This window comes from Diadema antillarum, unplaced genomic scaffold, assembly GCF_040938485.1.
Source record: "Diadema antillarum isolate AM-2024a unplaced genomic scaffold, OU_Dant_1.0 scf00000139, whole genome shotgun sequence".
Classification (NCBI taxonomy): domain Eukaryota; kingdom Metazoa; phylum Echinodermata; class Echinoidea; order Diadematoida; family Diadematidae; genus Diadema; species Diadema antillarum.
In genome coordinates, this window is record NW_027271028.1 from 3339221 (window position 1) to 3366545 (window position 27325).

At 38.9% G+C, this 27325-nt stretch overlaps 1 protein-coding gene across 1 annotated transcript in view; it reads left to right on the top strand.

Annotated features, from left to right (window-relative positions):
- The window catches only part of LOC139721148 (uncharacterized), a 177684-nt gene that overhangs the window by 117065 nt on the left and 33294 nt on the right, over positions 1 to 27325 (top strand). The window contains exon 8 of the mRNA XM_071632479.1: positions 20689 to 20850. Coding sequence (XP_071488580.1) covers positions 20689 to 20850 — 162 coding nt within the window. The remainder of the gene's footprint in view (positions 1 to 20688; positions 20851 to 27325) is intronic.

A 27325-nucleotide genomic window follows, 5' to 3' on the forward strand; every position in this document is an offset into this window, starting at 1 on the left:
AAAAAAAAGAATATTTTTCAAATGATAGCCTGGATATTGTTATGAAAGGGTACTCAATTCTGAATTTAAAATGCTGTATTTGATTTCACCATGCAGAAACGGCAAATCACAATCACATTAGATCAAAGAACTCATATCGAATTGGCATCAAGTTCTATTTTATGACTATCAAAGAAAGTAGTCACTGCTCTCTCTTGCTGCATTGGATCATAAGATCATTGCTGGAACTTTCTGTGAAGTTCTTTTTTTCCACTAGGCTAACCCTCATGATTTGGCTTGGTTTGTGTGTGTAGAGCATTTCATAAAGCTCTGTGATACAGTCCACCTTCCGTATTAAAGTCAACCTCACATAAGTCAAGTAATCGTCTAAGTCAAAGGTCTTTTCAAGTCCTCTTCTCGTTATATTCTTTTGATTTTAATCCCTCATAAGTCAAATTTTCTCTAAGTCGAAGCTATGTCTTTAGTCCACATAGATTGAACTTTCATAGGCAAGGTTGACTTTATCTGCTGAATGGGTGTACACACACACACACACACACACACACACACACACACGCACCTATGATACCCATGTACAATTATTTCATCCCTTGGTTTCTCTCTAGCCTCAAAGTGCAGCAAATTTACCAGGGCCCTGCTGGCGACTGTTTATTTTCATCCTAATTACACTCCCCCTGCTCTTTTCCTGAGAGACGATGGGGAGTCCAATTTTTCTCCCCGCAGACCAAACCCTTGCAATCAGACGGAGATTGTCCTGTCCTGGCCAGGGTTTGCCCACTATCGCCCCCCTTGTAGCTTGACCACCCCATGGTCACTCCATCATCTTCAAGCATAAATGTCCACTTGTGGTCCACCTTGCTCTTTTTTATTTGAATGTGCATTTTATTATTTTTTTTTTTGGGGGGGGATAGACTGTTAACATGACCCTTTGTTTTTGACAGAATGCTGCTATGACTTGTTGCTGATAGCTAGATTTGACACAAACTGTGTACATGCTCCCATATTGAAAGAAAACAACAACAACAACCAAGAGTAGAGATGTTGGTTTTATCATCTTTTTGTAATCATTAAAATTGATAGCTAGACAAATTTGTGAATATTTCATGTATACATTTGTGGAGATCACAGAGCAAAAAAAAAAGAATTGAACATGAATACATACGTTTGTACAGTTACATGTAGCAGATTATATGTATTCATAATCATACATACATATTAAACATGTTTATATGTGTAGAGATATGTCGGGGGGGGGGGGGGGGAGAGATAAGGCAAACCTGGTCACATGGAGTTTAAACAGTGGTATATACTGGGTCTTATACTGAATGACTGGCCAGGTTTATAAAATGTGTTTTATGTAAACATTTATGCATCGCAGACAAAAAAAAAGAACTATATTACACAGACACACAAGAGAATATATGTAAAGGAGTTTAGATACAAAAAAATGAATAAATAGATAAATCCATTTCTATCAATATTAGATATTTGACATTAAAGTTGCTAAAAGCAAAGAAAATAATTAAGATATAGGTCATAATTCTAATGTTATTTTTGAAAATATTGGTTATTATGTAATCAGTTCTGTATCATTGAAAATATTTAAATTTTCTGTTTTTGATGAAAAAATAATGCATCTATCTGGTTTTGTATTGAAACGCTCCATCTAAACATATTTGTTGTTATATTTTTCAGGGAACAAAAAAAAAAATAGCCAGAGCTCGAATGTCTATTATATATGTAAACATGCTGTACAAAACATTTCCAAGGAAGAGTTCCCTTCGATGGCACAAATAGATTATGCCACCTGATAACACTTTGGCTCTCTAACACCCTCTCTGCGCTGCATAAGGCAAAGGAGGGAATGTGGGGCTGGGTTAATGGAAGAAGGATTCCCTAGGGTTACGGCAATAAACAGAGAGGCGAAAAATGAACGTTGTTTTCTTGCGCCGCCTGGAGAGCACAAGAAGACCGCCACCATGAGGAAGGACAGAAATATGGACATTATTGATAGAACCGCCACGACATTTCTTGGACAGACTCAACAAGTAGATATTTGCAATTTGCAGATTTTCTTCCCTCTCCATATATGTTTTCATATCTAAGCCACAAGGACAGAAAGGTAGACATTACTCATAAAAACCTCCATGATGCTTTGATACTTGTACGCACTCTACAAGAAATTTGGATGTGTGTTAAAAATGTAGATCAGCAGTTGTGATCTTACAAATTTCATGTGTACAAAGGGCAGACAAATTGAAACAAACCCATACTTGGGGTCAGTATATCTTCACCCCTCTGCTTAATAATCTCTTGCTTTATAAAAATTTACAATTTGCAATTTTCTCCTCTCTCTCTCTCTCTCTCTTTTTGTCTGTCAATATGTGCATATATTTGTATGTATTTATATTAATTTTATAGAGATATAAGAATATATGTGTATCTGTGTAAGGAATACATCTTCTTAATGAATATGAACAAAATAAGTGTGTACCTTATATAGCTTATTCAAGAAAAAAACAATGCATATTTTTAATATTTCCGTAATATGTTCTTTCTGCTCTTCTCTCTGTTGGTCTGTCTGTCTGTCTGTCTGTCTGTCTCTCTCTCTCTCTCTCTCTCTCTCTCTCTCTCTCTTTCTCTCTGTCTCTCTCTTTATTTCATATTTTGGTCTCTTCCAGATCTTTAGATTGCATTATATGTCTTGTTTGCGATGTGCCATGATGTGAAATATGTTGCCCTGATTCATAAGAAATGATTCTCTTTGAGCTACTTTCCTCAAGAATATATACGTATGACTCCATTGTGCCATGTCGGCAAGGTTCATTTCTCCAGAGTGTGCACTGCAGCTCCAGCCGTTGTCCCATATCGCCAGTGGATTGTCCGAAGCAAGAGAGAAATAACTCATGACATCATGTCAAGACCTATTAACGTTCCGAGCGACATCTTAGTGGGCAATATACTCTCTGCGTTATACCCCGGCTACAAATCCTTCTAGACAGTCAATAAACAGCTTGTATATCTTTCTCCTTTGATTTGCAGTCCCGCGTGAACGGAAGACGGTGGGGTTCGTCATGGCAATGATCAAGTTTTCACCATGTAATTTACATCTGTGGACGTCTCGCGCGTGACAACCCCCCGGGGCAACAAGACTAGTTGCTAATACCTGTTGCCTATTGTAAATTTCTTCCATGAATATGATAGTGATGAACCTTGCCTGCGTAGGTTATTGCTAGGTGGGCTGGTATTAAGACTGTCATTGTTCAGCCTTGTCAATGAATTGGGTAATGTATTTACAATGATGTTCACACGGCATGGAAGTGGTCTATTTGCCATAAGAATGCCCCTTCATCCTGGCAAACTGTTGCTTGATCTCACATGGCTATCCAGACGGACATCTCCCTGCTCAGTGTTTCGTAAGATGTAAGAATTATGCAGATTTCACACTAATTTTTCCAACATGTGTACTGAATTTAACAGGTTTACACCTTACAAGGAATATGTTGGAGTAAGTTCCCTTTCATCTTTGCCTATTGCTTTTGATAACGTTAACAGGATCATTCATGCTTTTCCACCTTTAAAGTCACCCGTGAGTGTCTGCTGCCCTCATTGTTGGAGCATTGTCAGAGCACCAAGGTCAGATCTACTTTAGATGCTGTTCCTGCTAGGCACCCCTGCCCTGACAGCTGACCTTACTTGTTGGCAAACATGGCGTGGCAGTATTGACTCTCAGCTGATAAGAAGGGTATTGTTTTATCTTTTCAAAACAGAGCGAGGGGTATCATTCATTCTCACTTTCGTCTGCTCTTCAACTCCACTGATTAATTCTCAAAGCAGTGGTGCTTATTCTAGATAGCGATTGTGTTATTCATTCTCACATTTCCACATCTAATCTCCAGTTTGTGTGCATGTGTGTTCATTTTAATTGAATACCCAATCAGTTCTCATGACAGAGACACAACAAAAAGGAAAGTTAGCCTTCGTAGGAAGCTTAATTCTGGCTTCACACAATCTCAAGGCTCAACTTGGAATGGGAAAGTTACTCCTTTTTGAATGACAACTTGGGGCTTTGCTGTGGTATTTTAAGATTTCATGCTGGCTGATTTTATTAGTGTTGTTATTAATTATTTGGCAATCTCCTAGTCTGCTAGGGTTGCAAAAGTCAACTTTGTGACTGTGAGCTGTTGGAGGCCTCATCATCTGAGTATATCAGCCAGTTTTCTGTGTCTTTGGCCAGTTCATCAGGATTTCTACCCTTTCTTCTTGCTTTACAAGAGAAGAGAAGTTATTTAAATGTGCAAAGGGTAAGATTCTCCCACTTACAAGACTGAAGGCTTTGAGTCTCCCATGGAAGATTTGGCAGCAGGGATAGACTATCTTGCCACTACTTCTACTACAATTACTAAGTACTGTGTGACTACTGCAAGAAGTATTATCAGTGGTAATAGTGGAAGCACAAGTAATAACATCGGTAAACCTGATAGTAAATGAAGAGAAGTTAGTTGATGTGATTGCACGTATGTATTGCTTTTCAAAATACAATAATTTTATCATTGTTAACAGGTGTTGTTATGATTATCTGTTGTGGCTATATATATATTTATTTTTAGCATTATCAAAAGGAGTAGAAACAGTAGGTGAAAAAATACATGTTAGGAATTGCACTTATTTTAATGATCATATGTATATTAGGCGAGAGAACAAGTGATGTTACCCTTAAATCTTTCAGCATTGAACTGTAGTAGCATACACTCAAATGGCATTAGGAACTTTGAAGCAGCTAGCACACCTCAGACCCTCTTTGCCCATTAGTCAATCACATTGTTACTATTCACAAATTCATAACCGACCGGGGGTGGCGGGGGGGGGGGGGGGGGGGGGGGATGTGCTTTTTCTTGATATACCACTTCAGTTAATCTTCTGAATATACGACTATGCCTGCAAGACCGGTATGTCAATCAGACTACCTGCGCTTCTTTACTGTCACCCGCGCTTTCTGGTCGCTCCGTGTAAATGCCCCATGAATAATTCTCCAGAGCCTTGATTTATTGAATGCCTCCTCTCAGTATGTTTAATGTTTACTATCACATTCATGCCGGTAAATCCCCAATTTTCAAATTGCAGCCGCCTGACTTTGCGCCTATCTCCTTGGTGCAGCTTTGCTAACTTGCCGCTTTGGGATTTCAATTTAATGCCGTCACCACTCGCGAGACACTGTTCTCCCCCACCCCACCCATCCACCGCCTCCTTTTCTTTTCCTCTCCCTTCTCCTCTTCTCATGAATTTGCTGCATTTGTTGTGCAGGGGCAGGGGCAGCGGCCTGGCGGTCAGTAAACCCAATTGACCCGTTTGCGCGGTGATCTACGCTTAACTTCCTGGGGTCAAGTTTATCGCGACAGGTGCATGGCAATTGTCATGTCATGCGGAATGTGTCTTTCTCTTCCCGCCTCATTTTCTGCCCTGGAGATGCAGTCTTATGAGTAGCCTGATAGATTATTGTACACCATTCTCTTCATCCCCCCCCCCCCCCACCTTTTTCTGAAAATCAACCAAGCCCCATGAAGCATAAAAACTGCATCTTTGCTGAAGGTTTTTTTTTTTTTTTTTAATGAATGCTGACTATGTTTACACCAGTTCTTTCTACATCATTTAGTGCTTGACCGGAATGAATTCTTTCCTTGATCCAAGGAAGAGGGCAATGATGAAATGAAAACAAATATGAAAATGAGATCTGTATCCGATTCCTGTGGCATATTGGTCTACCTCGTTTCCCCTGCTGATTTCTTCGGGGAAAAGAAAAGAAAAAAAAAGTCGCCGAGCTCTGACTGTCGCATATGAGATCATGCAAGCATGCGACACCTTCAATTGAACTTCCTTGTGTTTAGCATATAGGTTTACAAGATGAGTCTAAACACAAGGGTTCAAGCGGTGGTAACCTTTGACACAATCTGTCATGCCAAATAAGAGAATAGACGGTTTTTATTCAATGTTCCACCTACTCCCCCCAAGTGGCAAAGCCGTGACCCCCAAGTGGAGGGATGACCCCACCCTGCAGCTGCCTGGGTTAAACCAACCACGCCAGGGGGTGTGGCCATCACAGCGCCAAGGCAGCCGCCAAAAAGTTTGCATTGGCTGCAAGTTGAAATGTCCAGGTAGTTTTGACTCCGCCCCCATCAGCCTTTTTGGCTGTTTTAAGACTTGGTATAGTGCTAATGTAATGCATGGTGAAATGCTATTAGGGTGGACAGTATGGGTCAGCATTTCCTAGTAGGCTGGAGTGATTTTCTGACAAATTTAAGCTCATGGCTGTATAAGTTTAAATCCGTTGCACCTTATAATTTGCCTCTTCTGGTTACTGTTCAAAGAGAAAATGTGCTCACGTTGCTGCTCAGTCCTGAGCACTCAAACTGACGTTGGCTTCTTGGGCACCACATGACCAATCAAACTGCAGGTGTACCACCATAAGTTGAGTACCTGTATATGATTGTGTATGATTCTGTCAAACCTGTGATCCTTTCAGCTGATTTAAGTTTTGGTATCTTGCACTTCTTTTTCTTCTATGACATTTGAAGTCAAATGAAATCATGCTGTCCTGAAGCCTGGTAGCTAGAATAAAGCAAGAGGATATTACTTTTTATCTTTTAGTGATGGTGAATTCTGTAGTCTCATTGGTCAATCAACCACTGAATATATCCCGTATTACGTGATATGACGTCATGATACTGTATTACACAGCCAGCTGCGCGTGTACCAAAGACGCTTATAGGAAAGTGCGCGCTAATCCTATACAAAATAAATGGACAGCGCGCGGTCCTCAAGCGTATTGCGCACATAACCTGAGACCACTAGATGCTTGATAAACAACAGCAACTTATATCTATCTGGCTACTGCAGTTTATGCATGGCGTGTACGTGTACAAATTTGTATGCGCGCATACAGTAATCAGCTCGCGAGACGTAGACCTAAGTCAACATGGTCATGGCTGATAGCCGGCGATTTCAACATCATTCACAAGGGGAAATCAGCGAGAAGAAGGTTAGCACTTACACTTAAAAAGATAAAATCGTTACCCCCTGCTTTTTCTTACGAAATACGGGAAATATATACGGTCTGGTGCCATATTCCATTCGGCCTCCGGCCTCATGGAATATGGCACCAGACCGTAGATATTTGCCCGTATTTCGTGAACAAGCAGGGGGTAACTAATAGTATCCATTCCCATATGAATGATAGTGTCCTGTTTAGGATGGTAGTGGGTAGTGTTTTGAAGGATTTTTTATTTCATGTCAAATGGTAGATTCCCATTTCTAGGGCTCTCTCATTTCTCCTTTTTTGTTGGTTTTAATGAGATAAATCACAATAAGTATATACACATTCCCAATGACCCCTTTCCGTGCGCACATTTCCAACATGGAGACTTCACTTGGGTCAAAAAATCAAACCTACACCTGATATGAGTATCTATGCCAGCCCCTGCGATCTGTATCCTCTTGGGGTTTTTTTTCCAGGTATTCTGTCTGTCTGTCTGCTCCCATGGCTGGTATTATTGTCTGCATCTATCCAGCATCGCTTTAGGCAACTGAACTATTGTCATGCCAGACATAAATGCTGACTTCCATGCTCCTCATGGTGCACAAAACAGAGCTGTGACAGATAGTGAGAGATTTAATAGACAGATTGTTAGATATAAGAAGACAAATAGATAGGTAGATCAGTGGACTGAAGATAGATTCCTAGACAGACACAGACAGATAGATAGACAGACAGACAGACAGACAGATAGATAGATAGATAAATAGATGGATAGATAGATAGATAGATAAATAATAGATAGACAGACAGATAGATAGATAGATAGATAGATAGATAAATAGATGGATAGGTAGATAGATAGATAGATAATAGATAGATAGACAGACAGACAGACAGATAGATAGATAGATAGATAAATAGATGGATAGATAGATAGATAGATAAATAATAGATAGACAGACAGATAGATAGATAGATAGATAGATAGATAATAAATAGATAAATAGATAGATGCATACATACATACATATAACAAGACCAAAAGATAGAAAGGTAGATGGATGGATAGATGGATAGATAGTGAATAAATAAATATATAAATAGATAGATAGAAAAAAATGAATAGATTTACAAATAGGTAGAAATTAAATTGGTAGATAAGACCTATATAGAATAGATAGATAGGAAGCTAGCTACATCCATACAAATGTGTAGATGGTCAGAAGATAGAGAGATGAAACACATGAGTGAATAGATGGATGGGTACATATATAGATGGATAGAGAAATGCATAGAGATTATAGAGAATGATAAGTTCATCCATGTAGATTAACATATAGGTGGATGGATAGATAGGCAGAGGGAGAAAAGAATAAAAGGAAGAAATCTAGTGCCCATGTTGCTTCCCCCTGTGTTCATACTGTGACTTGTTTTTCTGCTGGCCTTCTTACCTGCAGTGTGTCTGTGTGTGTCTGTTTGTTTGTTTGCATGTGATTGTGTGAAAGGTTGATGTGGATGTTCAGCCAACATTCTCTTCCTGCCATTCTTTTTTCTCCAAATATCATCAAAACATATTGTATGTCTTCTTTGCTCCTTCCTGGCAAGATTTTCCCCAAAAATCTTCAATTATCTGCTGGTATTAGAGGCCCTAGCGCGGTAAGCTGAATTATGCATGCATGTACAAATATTTCTCATATCATTGGAGATTATGCCAGATGTATATGCTCAGACGAATCCTTCAAAAAAAAAAAGCAAAAAAACATGACAAGATGTTTACGAGAACTTTTCCTTTTTATTTTGTGAATGATGGAGAGACGCATCCTTGCAAATTAATCAGAGTCGTGCAGAAAATGACATATATTATATTATTGCTAAGAGTATTATCAGCATCAGCAAGTGATGGCTTGTTTTTTGGAAAAAAAGAATACAAGCTCCATCTCATGTGAGATTTGTTGAAATGGAGAGCTTGCGAAGATAGGTGAACCACCGTGCAATGTCATTAACCTGGTCACTGCCATGGATGGCTTTCTTTCTATGCAGTGCTATTACCATAAATGAGATGGTGGCGGTGTGTACAGGGTTAATCTGCGACTGCTCAGCTGAACGATTGCCGAAGACGAGTTATGCATACATGCGAACTGTTTGTAACAATGTGCTCAAAGAAAAAAAAATGGCAGTGAAAAACCTCTCATCATGTCTATGACTTGGCATTTTGTCACGTCTGTTTTCTTCCCTACCCATTATGTCCTCATGTGATTTCCCCTTCCTATTTTCTCTGCCCCCTCTCTCTGTCTACACTTGCATCAATCTCCAAGATCCTTCCCCCCCCCCCCCTCTTCGCCTCTTCTTGTCCCTCACCCCATCACCCATCTATCCTTCCACCTGTCATCCTTTGCCCCTCCCATCGACCCCCCATGGCATCATGTGACCCCATCCTCCTGTCTCTGATTGGTCAGTCCAGGCTGGGCAGTGGAAGTGGTATTGTGTTTCTGACTTATATGCCTGCCAGTCACCTCTTGGGTTTGTTTCGTGGTCAGCCAAGTTTGATGATTCAAGCCTGTCTCTTCTTTCTTTTGTCTTTTTTTTTTTTCATTTGACACACAGTTGCTACTTCTCTCATGAGCATTCCTTTCTTACAACCTTCCGTTACACGGAAATGCATACCCCCCCCCCCCCATACATTTGAACACTTAAAGAATCACATTTACTTTGACTCTTCTTCCAGGGTAATTACAAAAATAAAAGAGACCATATAACTTTTTGTCTAATTTTAAGCACAGAGATGCCTCAAGAATTTAACCTTTGGTGTGACAATAGTCCTATTTGTATATGACCCTGCATTATTATGTTTTCTCCTACATACATAAATAAGATGCAAATTAAATTAGAATGGAAATGACAAACAAACAGACAGACACTGGCATGAGGAGGGAACTTAGTATATATAAATGTCACTTTTTTGTTTTTGTTTTTGTTTGTGTTTGTGTTTTGTTTTGTTTTGTTGTTTTTTGGCTAGAGCCTGTTTACATTTGCAATCTTGCTGGCTGATTAAAACCGGTGATTTTGCAAATCTGTGGGCACGTGGAAAACGTGACAGTGCATCACCGGTCGTGCTATAGGCAGAGAAACAACCAAGGGATGAGTTACAAGTCTTCTTGCCCTGAGCTCTGGTCATCTGGGATTCTTCCAATTCCCTTACTAGTTTCAAGGAGATGCTCATCAGGTATCTGCTGCATTGAAAGAAAAAAGAGACAGATTGAGCGAAACAAAGAAAAGTCCTATATAAACAGAAAGTGTTTGAAAACAAAACAAAACAAAAAAGGATTGGGTATCTACTCAGGTATTTTTCTTGTGAATATTGGTATGAGGGACCCTGAGGTAAGAATTGCGTCCGGGCGTGCTGTTTGTTTTATCTGTTTAATCATCTGTTTATTCTTATTGACTCCGTTAGTGATTGAACTGGCCTTATTTTGGGAGGTCTTGCAAACTTCAAGAGTATTATCTGACACAAACATCCATTACAACTGTCATAGAAGTGACACATGATGCTACTACCAACATCAAACCAAATACCTTCTTTGCCTGCAGTAAGGCCAAAATATTTTTAGCAGAAATAGAGCAGTAACTTTAGGGTGTGGCTCATACACCACCCTGAGAAAATCATAGTCTTCCTAACCTTTCTAACCTTGTGAATCAGCTGCTTGTCTAGCTTTTATAATCAGGTATGGGACTATGTAATGTCTCAATGAGCAATTCTGTAACATCAAATGATTTAATCTTGCAGCCAATGTTACATTCTGCAATGAAGTGACAACCTTTTTTTGGGGGGGGGGGGGGGGGTAGGTTATCAATTGCTAATCACTGTTGTTTCTGTGCCAATTTTAGGGGGATTAAACAAAGCCTTAAACACAGAGCATAGCTCAAACAGCAAGTTTTGCATTACTACTGTGGCTATAGCAACACAAATAACCTGCCCTGCGTGCATCACACATTAGCGCTATCTCATGCAATACAACATCTATTGTTCAGCAAGCTATATGGCGTGTGTTAATGAAATTTTTAATTGAAACCTACCTGTATACATATACATTAACCCATTGAGGACGGACTGATTTTGTTACAACACGCATTTCCTATAGACACCTGCCCGAGTATACTCAGGTCTTGCCTCAACGGGTTAACTTTGTTTGTTTGTTTTCTTGTTTTTATGTCAAGTCACCAAGAATGGGATGTGGCTAATTTGCGACTGTGGCATTATTTCTGGTGAATATAGTTCTTTCATGGCAATAACAGGGACTGCATAATGAAGAGAGATTGAATAACTATTGAAAATTAAATTTGAAATTTTTGACGAAATTATCTAGTCAATTCCAGTAGTTATAACTAGTAGCTCTCCAGAAGTGGAAAGAACATATTGATACTTTTAAAAATAATATCACTGTGTTATCTATATGCATCATTGTTTGAGCTCTGACAGACAGATGAAAGGGGTACCTGTAAGTACTGTAAAACATGATATATTCGCGGCATGAATTTTTCGCGAATTGGAGCCGACGGCCTTTTTTGCAGCATGAAATTTTCGCGAATTGCCACTGGCATTCAATGCATATAGTGTAGAAAAGAACTTTCGTGTGCATTTTAATTTCGCGAATCTTGGCGCTCGCGAAATTAAAATGCATGCGAAAATTCCTCGCTTTACAGGATGTTGCCCCCATGAAACATGGAATTGTACCATATGCAATATTTACCAAATGATAATCAGCATTGTTTGGATGTGGTAATAAAGAAAGTTACTGTAAAAGTGGATATTTTTGCACCACTAATTTTTTTTGCACTTGTCCAGGTGAGATGAGTTTCATTTGTTTTTAATTCAGCAGAACCAAGACATCAACTACTGGAACTTATTGCAAGCAAAATTATTAGTGTGCTTTTATTTTCATGCTTTCATTTTCGTGCTAGTTTCTGGTCGCGCTAATGTCCGAAAATTTCAGCACAGTGGAAATTTCCACTTTTACAGTTTACCGAGAGGAAGGAGAGGATGCAATGATGAATAGGAAAGAAGACAGACAAAAAGAAGAACAACAAAAAGAAGGGGAAGATTGAGTTATAGAAGAGACAGCTAGGTTGAGATAGGCCTAAAGATACCTGTTTGTGGCCAGATTGTAGCGGCTTCAACTGAACCATCAGCAGCATGCCAAACACACACACACACACACACACACACACACACACACACACACACACACACACACACAGCATCCAGGGTAGGTGTTCATCCTGATTTCAATCCACAGAGCAAAGGAGGATGAGTACAGGATGGAAGGAGGAGGAAAATGAAAAGATGAAGAAGGAGGAGGAGGAGGAAGATGAGAGAGAGAGAGTTTTTCTTTGTGCTACCATCATTATTCTGTGCCATATGCACCAAGGATAACTAGTAATGACTTGCCCGTGGACATGGATTTGGTGGGAATCCTGCGTAATAGAAGTAAGAAACATGGTGGGTTAGCAAGAACCTGATGCTGTCTACGAAAGAGCATCTTACATCTCCCTTTTTTTCTTCCACCTCCCCCCCCCCCCCCCATCTCTCTCTCCCCTTCTCTTTCTCACTGTCTATCTCTCTGACCCTCTTCTGCTCCCACTTTCTTGTTCCAAACTCCTGGAAAAATGCAAAGTGAGTTTTTTTTTTATTAATTTTGTTTCATCATACATAAGAAAATCATTAAAAAACAACAACAGGACAATACAGTATTCCTTGGATTCCTTGTCAAATTCCTTCCTTTTTTTCTGCTGCCAGATCTTACCCTTTTTACTTTCATCTCTTGCCCCACCTATGACAACAAAAATGTGATAAGAAATGCGGCGACTGGCAAATCCTAACAGATGCATTTAACCTTTCAGCTCTTTGACTAGGGATGTATCTCCGCTGGAATAAATTACTCGTCACAAGATGACTCCCCAATATTAAATGTAAATTGAGGAGTGGGATCTACATTCCACTTTAAGTCATCTCCATTTGTCTAGCAACAGATACTTTATGCATATTTGACACTGATGCTGCTACGGTGGCGAATTTTGATATTTTGCAATTGATTTCTTGATTCCGTCTTTTTTTCTCTCTCTCTGTCTCTTTTATTTATTTTTTTTTATAAAGGCATGTGACACTTTTATCATAAGGTACTGAGTAGGAGGTTGATGATGATATTGGCCGGAGGATAACTTTGAATAAATATAAGAACTGGATTGAGTTCCCTTGATGAGATAGAAATATGATGTGCCCGTGTGAGTGTTCTAGGGAAGGGCGTTTGGAAGAATCAAGAGCTCTGACTCAGAAGATGCCATCCTTTTTTTTTTTTTTTTTTTGGTTCAGAAATTATTACCAAAGTTCTCTGCACAAAAATACCTCATCCCCCACTTGCACTTTGGTAGGTTTGTGGTAAAAATGAGTCGCAGCGGTTCTCTCTAATGAGTCGCAGTAATGAGATTTTAGTATTAACTTTTATGCCACTTATTCCGAAGCATAAGAATGGAAGGTGACCACAGATGCCCACTTTTAGAGAAATACTATCAAGGACAGTCAAGCAATGATTACTTGAAGTATGGAAATCCTTGTTTTGATATATTAGACCATCCCACAGCTATTTTAACCCTTTAACAACTGATGATTCTGTACATAATGGCCTATGGTTCCGTGGAAGGTACAGTACATTGATATTATTCTAATTTCGACAACTTTCTGAATGATGTTAAACAGCAGCTACTCACTGCGTTTTTATTTATGTGTATTATAAGTTATGTGTATTTGAAATCTATGAAGACTTTTCAAAAAGAATAGAGTGTCACAGAAATCATTCTGACCTACTTTTGTTGATCTTTGACCTCTTTTAAATTAGGTAATTATAAACAGAGAGTGATATATCTGTAAATATCTCCGTAAAATACACATTATCATTTGTGTATGCAAACCAGTGTGGAACTTTCTGCTCCCTCACTGAGTACATAGATTTTGACAGTGCTATAAATCTGTGTAGATTCCACAGGACTAAAGGCCATATATCCCTTTTGCATACTGTAAAAGTGGAAATTTTTGCGGTGTTACACAACCCAAAACTTGCGTGAAAATAAAAGCATGCGAATATGTTTGCTCGCCCAATGTTCCAGTATTTGATTTCTTGATTCCGTGGAATTAAAAACACGCGAAACTCTTCTTACCCCGCGGAGCAGGAAAAATTAGTCGCGCGAAGATATCCACTTTTACAGTACATTACAAAAATTTTCATGGTTAAAGAATAATGTCTCCCAGCATCATGCATGAAGCCCTACAGTAGTACACCTAGTTTTGTTGTTGTTGTTGTTTTTTGTTGTTTTTTTTTTGTTTTTGTTTTTTTAAGAAATGAAAAACAAACCCCATCTTACTCAAGCATACGCTCCCCTTTCTTACTGAGAATAACAGTTGATTTTTTTTTCTGGGTCCAAGTGAATTCCCTGGAAATCTATAGTTTTGTTTTCCCTCTCCATCAGGAAAAAGTTTCCAGTGTTATTATTCTGAGGAAAGTTCTGAAATGCTTACCTCTACATTTTTCCAGCTTGTGTAAGGAATCTAATTTTCAGGGAGGCAACTGAGACACTTTCCACTCATCACATGCTGTAAAACCAAAAATTTTCACGTACATTTTAATTTCGCAAATTTCGCTAGAGCCAAGATTCATGACATTGAAATGTGCAGAAAAATTTTCTGGTTTTACACTGCCCCCTCAGTCTCTACTTGACTCATCTCATTATGACACCAGGTATCACCCAGAAATGAATTTTGGTGGACATCATAAAAGCCTGCAAGTAGGAGCTTTTATAGCCGTCAAGACAATGCTATCATTGTCCATGCCCACTCTCTTCTCAGCTTGCTTTTAAAAAACGGAAAGCGATAGTTTGCTGCCCCTCACACTTCAACGTGCAGGCTTCAATACATCCACACAGACACAGACACTAACAGACAGACAGACACACAGACAAGAAAAATGCACTGCGATGTATGCATTTGTGTTTCTCAGTTTGACGCAGCTAAACTGACTCGACACATCGCTCGACCCATCCACAAATGTACAAGCCTTGGCCTACACTGATTGACTGACAACTCAGATTAGCATCTAGCGTGAAAGGGGGATAAATAAATAATGGATTGACTCATCCTGATAAAAAGAAACAAAACAAACACAAGAAAACAACATTTCTGAGAACCACTGGCTTTTTATGATGCCTCAGCAATAAATCTCATCAAGAGTGTGGACACATTTTCAGCTCTAAGATACAAAAAAGAAAGTTTGGTCCTTGTATTTTCTTCTTTGTTGGATAGAACTAACATTTAAACATTTTCTGGTGGTTTTTCTTTTTGTAGCTTAAAGGTACTATTTACCATTGGGAGCAGTGATTTAAAAAAATGTTTGAGATATCACATTTGATGCTCATGTGTAGGTCAGTTGTATCACAAAACATCCTACCTTATAAAAGTTTTGTAATAAAGCCTAAAATATATTGGAGATATGACTGTTTTTCCCACTAAACCATAACTGTAGATGGTTTAGTCTTGAAACATTTCTATCATGACTATTGTTCACATTTTGTATATTCAACAATACTTCTCATTGATTATACTGATTCAAATTTTTACATTTTATATCCCTAACTCACCTTTAACTATTTTAAGGTACGAAAGCTGTTTTTGTTTCTTCTTCAAATGGTAAATAATGCCTTTAAGCAAACTGTATACTGTAAAAGTGGATATTTTTGCATGACTAATCTTTCGCGCTCGGCTGGATAAGAAGAGTTTTGCTGGTTTTTAGTTCAGCGGAATCAAAACATCAACTACTGTAACATATGGCAAGCAAAAATATGTGCATGCTTTTATTTTCGTGCTAGGTTCTGGTTGCGCGAAATGCGCAAAAATTTCAACACCGCGCAAATTTCCACCGTGACAGTATTTACGAAACTATTTATGTTTATGTGGGCAAGTTTGCAATATGGTTTCATCAATATGAAATCTAGCATTATTTCTCACTCTTTAAAAAAGTTCATATATGGTCATTGGAGAGAAAATGGTTGAAAGATTTTTCATGTTTTGTTCCTCTTTTGAAATGGATGTTTTTAAAGGGAATCTCTCCCCTAAACTTTAAATTTGAGAGGTGTGAGAACATGTCCTAAGAACTCTAGAGAACATTCTACCCATCACAAAAAATGCCCAAAACTGTGAAATATTAATTCTAATAAATCAGCACACACTCGTGCACACTGCAGTAGTAGCCAGATCTGAAAATAGTAGCTGCGCGTAGACCATCGGTGTATGGGCATTTCCTTCGTTTGCCTCTGTCTGCACACAGCTATGTCGAATACTGTCTATCGGTATCACCTCATCGAGCCATATGTATCTGCATTGAGTAGATGCTGCCGCGGCTGCCCGGCCCGGCACGGCGGCCCGGCACGGCCCGGTGTGGCAGCACCAACCTAGCTGCGTACGTGGACATTTGCGTGTGTTTGCTTGTTTTGAGAGTGTCGCAGTACACTGATTGTACAGAAAATCATCGAACTACGCAATCGAATGTAGTCGATAACGCCAGACCACTGCTCTTAGATTACGGCGCATGTAATTTTTGGCATTTTAGAGATTGCTCTATGTCTCTTTATATATTGCTATATCTCTGTATGTGAGTAACGTTGGACTCTTATATTTCATGGGGATATTACCAGTACAATAACCTACAATGTCAGAAAACTAAATTTCTGTGTACAGATACACTTTAAGTATGACTTCCTTCATAGGATTGAGCAAGGGAGGGAGGGAGGGACAAAGAGAGTAAAACTTACAACAATTTTTTGACACATGTAGCTGAAATTTTGGGCTACTTTATTTTAGCAGTACATAGTGTGCCAGATTGATTCTATATGCTATGAAAGTGATAACTTAAATAGGTTTAATAGTTTATTTTGTTTTATTTCATTTGATTTTTGTTATATTAACTCCAGGTCATGTTACCACAAAGTGCAATTCAACACAATTTCAAGTTAAGTCTTATAAATATGATACTCCAATTCTTTACCAAGTACAATTTACCTTTTTGAAAATAGTAAAATCAATTTAATAGATTGACAGAAGTTTCATCAAAATTGGACACAAAATAAGGGGAAAAAAAGATTTTTTTTTTTAGTTTCTGACCATGTCTTCATTGAATACATATGAATTAGAAGAAGCTGTTGTATAGCTGCACCTTACATCTCTCTTACTAACTTATAGGCCTACATAGAAATATGTACAAGTCATGTTCTTGTTTGGTTATTGTTGTTGTTTTTGGGTGTGTTTTTTGGTGGAGGATATAACAGCTACAACCTCTTTGTCCCCCTTGAACTCATTGTTGCTAGGCAACTGAGAAACTTCAGTAACGTGCTGGGAAGGATTCATCTTACTTCTATGGATATCATTGGAAAAAAAAAACAAGCACACAGCATTAGACTTTATGAGGTAATGACATCATCACCATTGCCAGTTTGATCATGTGGTTGCAGCCTAATATCACAGATTTGTGCTAAGGTTTGAAACTTTAAATTTCCATAGTCTACTCATATGAGGTCCCAGTTGATACACACCTGCCAACCATTCTGTCTTTCTGTTTTTGCTCAATTTGCAATTACAGCCAACTTGAACATGACATGGAATTGCACTTTTAACATTGGAAGTCAATGATAAGAGGAAAGATAAACATGGAATAATTCATGCCAATGTGGTGTGGGTGGTTATAATGTGTACATTTCTGATTGATGCTAGCCTGTATTGCAATTATGACTTTTGTAACTCTGTCTACATTCTTGGTGACTGTCTTTGTTTACTTGTTGTTGTTGTTGTTGTTACTGTTTATAACTCAGCAACCAGTAGAGTTGTTGGGTTATGTCTACAGCTGCCTGTGCTTACATCAATGCTTGTGAATATTTCAGTCTAAAAGAAAAATACTGTCCATACCAGTGTACGCATCTGTCTCTGTGAAGTCCAGAAACATGTGCTGGCCATGTGCTGTGATTGCTTGTCCAAATTACGTCAAAAACAATTAGGGGCTAATTGGCAGATCAAAATGTACCTAAAATTGCTGGTTTCAAGAACAATCGCATCTCAAACTGAATTTCTATCTTTGTCGAGAACCACCCCATGCAGGGAGCGGTATTGGTTGTCGATGCTCGTTGCTGTATAACAAACTTGCCGTCTGTCTGTTGCCATTGACTATCGGGAGCAGATGTAGCATTTATTGTGACCTTCTCCTGTGCCTCTTGCCTGCTGAGCTTGACCTTTCATCAGTAGCTTTTCACAAACTCTGTGGCAGAGGTTACTTTGAGGAGCTGGTTGCTCTATTTTTGCTCCAATATGAAGGTCAATGTTGCAATAATGGACCTGTTGCATGTCTCATCTTAAAGGTTGAGTAGATTTTGGGTTTACCATCAGGATTTTGTAGGAGTCTGATGTTCCTTGCATATTTTTTTGGGAGTGATCTGATGTATCCTTTTGTTGTTGCTGTTTTTTGCCAATTTACATATTGAGTGTAGCAAATAGTTATCGACCAATTTGCCTGTGAAGAGTCTGGATCATTTCTGAGTATCTCCCTAGCTTTGGTGTCTGTACATAGATGTTTGTATTAAGAATATGAAAGTAAAAGTGGTGACTAAGCCCTCTGCAAAATTTTGAGTACTATAGAGTGCAGTCTGCCCAAAATAATTTGCACAGATCAAATTTTACAATTCAAGTGAACGCTACGGAAAATGAATGACTCAAATGCTTATGCCTATGCTCCCATCATGATGGTTGTGGACGATCATGCCATGTGCACGTACTTTCTATGTTGTTCGGCGTGAGTTTCATAGAGGTGTTTGTGTTAGCCTTTGGCTCAGTAAATCATGATTTTGTTTTATTTCTTAATGGAGTAACTTTGTTGATTCAAATAAATAACATCTTAGATATCTTATATTCTCCATAATGCAGCAAACATTATGCCTTTAATGAATATGAATAAAATTAAATCAATATCCTGTGAGCAGCGATGTCATTATTGTATGCATGAGGTTTATATCTGTAACTGTTGATGTCAAACCACATATCACTGTATTGTCTTCTTTGGTAATATTGATTTCAGTTCCTTTTAATTCTTTTATCTCAAATTCTGATATGCATCGCAAAAATATCAAATTTTCTGCTTTATTTGAACAGTAACTTGATTGATGATTTTTTTTTTGTATTTTCCAAAAGGAAAGCAAAAAAAAAAAAATGCCGTGATATGAAAGTTTGAATTCAGTTCTAAATACTATGGACTGGAGTAAATAGTGTGGGGAATTTAATCTATTTCAAGATGAACTTTTTCAAGTTGTTAGACCTTGTCAATCATTTCCAATGATGGTGGCACTATTCAAATGTGTACTTCATGTTTGTGTGTTGTTAAATCTTGATTAAACATGATTAGGTTGTCATGACAGGGATTGATTTTTGGTTGAATAAACTTTCATAATCTCTGTCACCACCTTCCTTATTTGATTGCTGGTTGTTAAAAAGCTAATTTTCATTATCCAAATTATCTTAAAGACAAATCATTATAATATTCCAGATAAAGCACATTTCCCAATTCCATTAAATTCATTTAAGCTTGAGAAGAAATCTGAATAACTGACAGACATTAGTCAGACATATGTCACATATTCCATCTGACATCAGGTGTTTTTTGAAATGATGATCTAAAACTATATAAGCACTTGTAATTTAATCTTTTTTTTTCTTTTCAAACACGATATGTTGGATTTCTTATGCATATTCTTATGCACATATATCTCATGCACATTTAATGCAGTGGTCATCGAAACTGGGTGTTTCATGCATATACCGTGAAAGGAATTCCATGACATCAAAGCCAAGGGGTTAATTACAGTGAGTGATGACAACCTTTGTTTTCCCACCTGTGACTCTAAAAAGATGAAGGCAAGGATGTTAAAGGACAAGTTCACCTTCATATACATGTGGACTAAGTGAATGCAGCAATATTATTAGAACACATTAGTGAAAGTTTTGGGAAAATCGAACAATCCGTTCAAAGTTACAAATTTTTGAATTATTTGTGCAGTCACTGCTGGATGAGAAGCCTACTACAGTGTATGATGTCACAAGCGTACAATGATATAAGGAAAATATAAAGAGAATTTCAAAAAATTTAATATTTTGAAAAAAGTGCACATTACCTCAACCTGACACTGATGTTTGTATAAGGGTGATATTATTCCCCCTGCCTTCTGAAAGAGGCAAGTCAGGCGTTCTTTTATTATGCGAGAAAGGTGAAAATATGTTGAATTTTCGTTATGTTTTCTTTATATCATTGAACACATGTGACATCACAAGCTATAGTAGTCTTCTCATCCAGCAGTGACTGAGCAGAAATTTCAAAAATTCATAACTTAAATGGGTTGTCCAGTTTTCCTCAAACTCTCACTGATGTGTTCTACTAATATTGCTCCATTCACTCAATTCACATGTCTATGAAGGTGGACTTGTCCTTTAAACTGTCCCCGCAATGTTGGAAACCCCCCCCCCCCTGCTTTGTCAAATGGAATAATCCAGGTTGCATGTTTTATCCTCTTTTAATTTGCAGCAAACGGGACTGTCTACTCTTTTGGGGGAGGGGGAGAAGGCCAGCTCGGTCACGGCGAGGAGGTGACATACCTGACGCAGCCCAAGCCCCTGCCCAAGAATTGTCTACCAGGGAGAGTATCTCAGGTGGCCTGTGGGGATGGGTACAGTGCAGCGTTGTTAGGTAAGAGTTATGAGACTGTCTATTTTTTGTGTTTCACTGATAATGACACTGTAGTAAAGATAATGATATAAATGAAAATGATGACAGTGAAGACAGTGATAGCAAAATGATGGTGATGCTGATGATGATTGTGATTATTATTATTGTTATTGATCATCTATATCATAATCACCATGATCATCATCATTCATGGTCCTGCTGGTACACGTATCTTCTCATCGTAATCATCATATAAGTGTGAGAAGCACTTACACCAAAAAAAAAAAAAAAGAATGGCAGAAACATAATGTGCACCTCCGATCATAAAACTCAAAACTTTCACGGCAGAAGACGGCTCTCGAGTGCACAATGGCCTGCCATTACTAAGCTCGACTTCTGTTGGCAGGGATGCCAAAATGGGCAAGATTTGTTAATGTTCCCATAGTTTTGCCCATCACTGGTAGTGGTCTTAATCAGAGTTCCCCATCTCATGCCCGTGTCACCACCTCTGCTAATGAATTGAATTCATGTCCGCTTCACCCCCATCGTCATGATTTCTCCCATCTTCCGTGCTTTATCGCTTCGATCTCCGCTGACTCCACAACATGCGGACACACTAATCAACAACATTGTTCCCCACATGGTGTTGTAAAGTGCCAGCATTTATAACCACCCAACTTGTTTCACATCACAGTCACAACAGAGTGTCATCCATATCATAAAAATAGTAGCAGGATTTTTTTTCTATATACATAAGAGTTACCACATTACTGATTCTCCTTTCTTTTCATGAATGTGAAAGTGAAGAGAGCTAATGTGTATCCATCCGCATGCTAAAAATGTACAGTGGGGTTAAGGTCCAAAGAAAGGATCTTTAGTATGAAATTTTAGAGCCATATCAAGAGGTAAGGATCGTTCCACGAGGGTAATGGAGAAGACAATGGATCCACGTCGTCGGCACAACTTGGATGAATTTGGTGCGAAATGGAAGAGATGCAGGATGGGGATTAAGATGCTGAGAGGAGAAGAAGAGAGAGGATGAGGAAGGTGGGAAGGGAAGAAAAGATGGAAGATTAGGAGAGGGACAAGGGAGTGAGAACAAGAGGAACAATTGAGGGAGTAATGGGCAGATGTAGAGAATGCAGAGTGGAGGATGAGGAGGAGGAGTGGGGGGAGGGGAGGGGGGGCGGGGGAGGGGAGGGGAGCAAAGGGAGATGGAGACGGGAAAACAAAGAGGGAAAGGAATGGAAGTAGTACAAGTTGGGTTGTCCAGCATGGAAGGAGTTAAGTGAGCAGTGCATTAAGATTCTCTTCCCCCTACCCCTTTGCTCACTCCTACTCTCCTCCACCACCTCAAAGCTTGTTCTTAGCCAAGGTGGCTCACGCTCTCGGTGTGGCCTCTTGAAGCAAAAGTCATCACTCTGGGCAGATAAATTGCATTATTCATGTCAAATTGCCGGCATGCCTAATCCGTGCTTCCATCAAGACATCTCGGCTGCTGCACCCGCTTTGATTCCCTCCTCGATCCTGTCGCTTATCCCTGCGCAATCTAGCTAATCTATGTTTTGCTTCGTTTAACCCACATATACGAGGTAACCCGGACACACACATGCACACACTCACAGCCACCTCTACACGTATAGTCATAGAGTCCTATGCCCTTTTTCTTTTTTTAATTATTTCATAAAGGAGAGAGTAGGATGAGATGTTTGGTCTTTGGAGGATTTTCACCTTAAGACTAATGGCCTCCCGGATGGCCTTTACCAGTTCTTGTCTTATCGTCGTCTCAAAACGACATGTTGGCCCATCATCCTCATTGCACCCACTCCAAAATAAACGGAGTAATAAAACAAAACAAACTAGCAAAAAGATCAGGCTGTGCAAGGCCTTTTAAATATGCATGTTGTAGCTTTTGGCATCCATCAAAAATTTCTAAAGTGTGGATGACAGTCTCAAAGGCCTATTTCAGCAGCGCAGGAAATTAAATGCTCAAAGAAGAAATGGTTTCATCTCATTTGTTCTTCTTTGTTTTGTCTTCATCCCCAACCAAGCTAAGACAATATGTACTTTAGAGAGAGAGAGAGAGAGGAGAGATGAGTAGTTTTGAATAAAAGTGGTTTTAAAAGAGTAGAAGTTCAAAGCAGATTTGAGCAAAATCAGGCAAATGTTCAGGAAGGTTATGCCCCTGTGTGACTGCCATCTGTGGCCCTCCAGGGGACTTTGTTTTTGTATATGGATGACGATGTTTGCGTGAGATGGTTCAGGGAGAAAATATGTAGCTTACAATACAGAGAGGGCATGAATTTAACTGGCAGAGTGAAAAACGAGTCATTTTTCTGATGATCAATTCAAGTGAATGTTGAGTGGATACGTACAGAACCTGTTACTAGTGACCCATCATGACAAGAACATGCCATAGTCAATGGACGTTGATTTTTTCTTTTTGAAGTGTATCAAATTTTTAGACTCTCATCTTTCCAATGGTGTATAGATTATTCCACTTTATATCCATGAATCTGTAACAAAATTGATGAGAAAGCCAGCAATTGGAAATAAAAAAATGTTGGAAAAACCCTCCACTTATTAAGTGTATTATCTGTATTGAAGATTAGATGTAGTTAAGCACACAGGAATGTAAGCATCAAAAGGCAATGGGTCAAATCTTTAAAAAATAAATAAATTCTCAAACTTTGACACTTTGCAGGCTTGAACAGTCGGTAGGTAGTTAGAATGGTGAAATTCTAATGACTTTAACAAATAACAAATGTCATATTTTGCAGCCTGGGCCCCGTTTTATCAAGATAAAGTTAGCGTTGATTGTGAAATCAACGCTTACTTTATCCAACTTGAAGTCCGCTATAACTTTGAATCGACTGTAAGTTTCCGTTTTACGAAGAGACTTAATAGTCGATTATAGTTATGGCTGATCAACATGACTTAATTATTGATTTAGTCAAAACAAAAAACACAGGACGAGACTGGTTTCCGTTACTGTCTGCTTAAAAACAATACAATACATAAAGCAAAACAAACAACAAAAACATGTAAAATACTCGTACATGATTGTTTGCCATGGCCACGGAAGCGTAGTCTGTTAGTGCGACGCAGTATATTAGCGCTACAGCCGCTGAATTAGAAGTATGTTTGCAACAGAACTGCAAAATACGCCGTTTTGCGTTGTATTGAAGAAGGTAGGTCGATAGATCTAGCACATCTCGAGCTCAACGAAAATCTGCATACGCGCGTACCGTACAGATCCCGCACAATCTCTCAGTAATTCTAACGTTGTAACAGTGTTCATTAACATGCGTACAGTAACTGACTGTCCAAGGTGAAGGTCGTGTATGCATTGTTTCAAGTCTTGTGTGTTTACGTGTAGGATTATGGAAACTTGTGAGAGTGTGGCGACTACAGTAGCTTGTTTTTACCTCTACGGCGCAGATCGGCTTTGTAAAGAATAGATCGCGAGTCTACATGTAGAAATTCTAGACCTCGTACTTGTAGACGCTCTAGTCTGCAGTGTTACAGTAAGTATAAACGGCTCGTTGTAATGTTGCTTAAGCCTAACGTTGGGCCTATTCACTGGTTAGATCTTACTGTCGTACTCGATGCTATAGAAAATTAAACTCTTTATTTTCTGTATAGGCCTACTAAAGTATTAATTAGTATCTATTGACGAACCAGCTCTACGTAGGCCTACGCACATCAGAAATCACTGGTTTCCTCGCATATGGGTTCTTTGGCAAGATACGCATTGCACACAGAGTCGCAGTTCCAGTTACTCGGTTACTTGCCCTTGCTGGCGATGGCTTGATGGGGGCGGGTGGGCGGGCTGAGGCGCCGGGCGCGCAGGATGGGATTGAGACTGCTGTCTAGGGCGTTTGCGTGCAGCAGTCGCGTAAGCAATGCGTGCCAATTGTGAATTTCATGCAAGGAAAAGACCATAACTACATGAAAGAAACGTAACTAAATGTTAGAGAAAGTGAGCAGTTAGCAGACAAACATTTGTGACAAGACCCCAGCTAGACTAGGAAAGTGTGACAGTCATCTTTCTTCTGTAAATTGCCTTACAATTGAGTCTACCTAGACTGTCTAAACTTAAAGTTCATATTTTATCAACTATTAAGTTATCATGGATTTGGAGCAGTTGAGAAAACTTATATGTTGATTTGGGAGGAAGTTAAAGTGGATTTCAACTCTGGGTCTCTTGATAAAATGGATTTGAAGTTGATTTGAAAGTTAATCATAGATAAAGTGAACTTAGAGTTGATTTGAGAGGTTAATCATAGATTATCTGACTTAACGTTAAATTTACCTTTTGATAAAACGGGGCCCAGATGACCTTATTTTGCTCTGTTCTGAGCTTTTATATCTTGAACTTTATCAGTTTAGCAAATTATACATGGTTGGTTGAGAACCAAAAGGACACTATCACACTCTAAGATTTGAGCATAAATAAAAATGAAATAATCAGTTTTCATGAAATAAGAAGTATATTTTATCAAAAGCGGGTAGATTAATAAGCATTGTTACAAATATTGGGTAAAATATCTTGCACCCTTGTGGTTTTGATTTTTAGCATTTTACTGAAAAATGAAAATAGTTTGAAATTGATACCGTAACGTAGAGGAGATTAAGTTTGTCAATGTAATATCAATAACTCCATACCCCCCTCCCCCCCCCCCCCCCCCAGAAAAAAGAATTTATGTGATAACAGCCTTCTCTTCTCAGCCAACAATATGCTGTTGGAAAGGACCTGAAAAGTCAGGAGAATGCAAACGTGCCAAAATCACAAGATGAATATATTCAGCTGCCTTTGGTCAGGCTTTTGTGGGATGATTTTTGACATATCCATGACATCGCCATGACTTGATAACGGTAGCCAGTTTGACATGCTTCTAGGACACTTTGTGGCTTTCCAAAGATGTTTAATGGCACAAATATACAAGAGAATTTTTCCACCCACTTGCTGGTCTATTTGCCAGCATTTCCTGCACAATATTAGCATTTTACTGCAGAAGAGATTACGCGGTATTCAACCAGTTTGCGCATTCTGATGCACTGTACGAAGTTAAAGAAAATCAAAGAAACCATCACATTTTGATGTGGATACCCAGACAGTTTGATCCGCAACCCACATAATCTGTTCTCATGGCACTTGCCATCCAAGATAAGAATTAATGGAAACTGGATGATTTTCTTTTGGAGGGAGGGGCATAGGAGGGTAAGGGAAAAAGTAGGTGTGTAATCAGAAAAGGCCACCCATACAGAGCTACTTGACAAGATAACCGTTCTGAAACATGTCATGATACATAGCTCATGAGTTTGAGGAATGCTGGGGGGGGGGGGCTCTATGTATGGAAGTCAGAGACCCATGATGTCTGATAAGGAACATTTTGTTGGTCGTTAGCCCTTCCCTGATGACTTCCAAGTTCCGTCAAACCGTTAGATAAAGCAGGTTTGTAATTCCAGATGTTTGAGAGGATGGATGTGAATGTTGCTGACTTAGACACTGACAGGTGGGATGAGTACGTTTGTGTTTGTGTATATTATATGTGTCTTCAAATGTGTGCTTGTGTGGAAGTGTTGATGCTTGTGTTTGTGTTTGTGTTTGTGTTTGTGTTTGTGTTTCGTTTTTGTTTTTGTGTATGTGTGTGTGAATTGAGGGGTGGATCCAGGAATTCCAGAAAGGATTGCACAAAATCAGAAAATTAAGGAGAGCACACACTCCCCCTTTCATCTTCTTTTTATTTTATTTTTTTAAAACAAAAAATAAAGGGGAGCATTACCCCGGTGTGCCCCCCCCCCCCCCTATATCTGCCATTGGAATCTGTGTTCATTGCAAAGTCTGTACATGATGTATGCATGATTGATGATTTCAATGAAAGTCAAATCGAAATTATAGAAAAATCTTTCTGATTGTGTGTGAGCATGAGTTAAGGGATGGAAAAATGGGGTTAGTGTACATAAATGTACTATAAAAGTTCAGTAGTTTAGTTGCCATGGGAACACACATCTATCATAGATGATCCCAATCCACCCTGTTTTCAATCCTGATCATAGTATTTGTGATCAGTCACCAAAAAACAAAAAAAGTCATATGTGTCACTTGATATGGGTGTCCTGATTTCTATTTTTTTATGGTCCCATGTATATTTTATTCAATGATGTGAGATTATTGTCATCATATTTTGCTTGCCCAGTACTGTGGTGCGTGGGGTGGAATTTACCCCAACACACTTTTGAATCATGTGTGCATAATATGCCAAAAAAGCACTACATGGGAAAATATTCTCATAAAGAGGACATAGTGTTCATGGATGGGGTGGGGGGAGAAAATCAAAACATGGGGAACAAACCATTGCAAGTAATAGAAATGGGTAGGAATAGCTTCTTGGCAGCCAAAACAGAGTAACTGCTTTAGTGGTAATAGAAATGAAATTTTAGCGTTTCATGGTGACGTGAATGTCATGCAGTACTTTGAGGATTCGGTTTG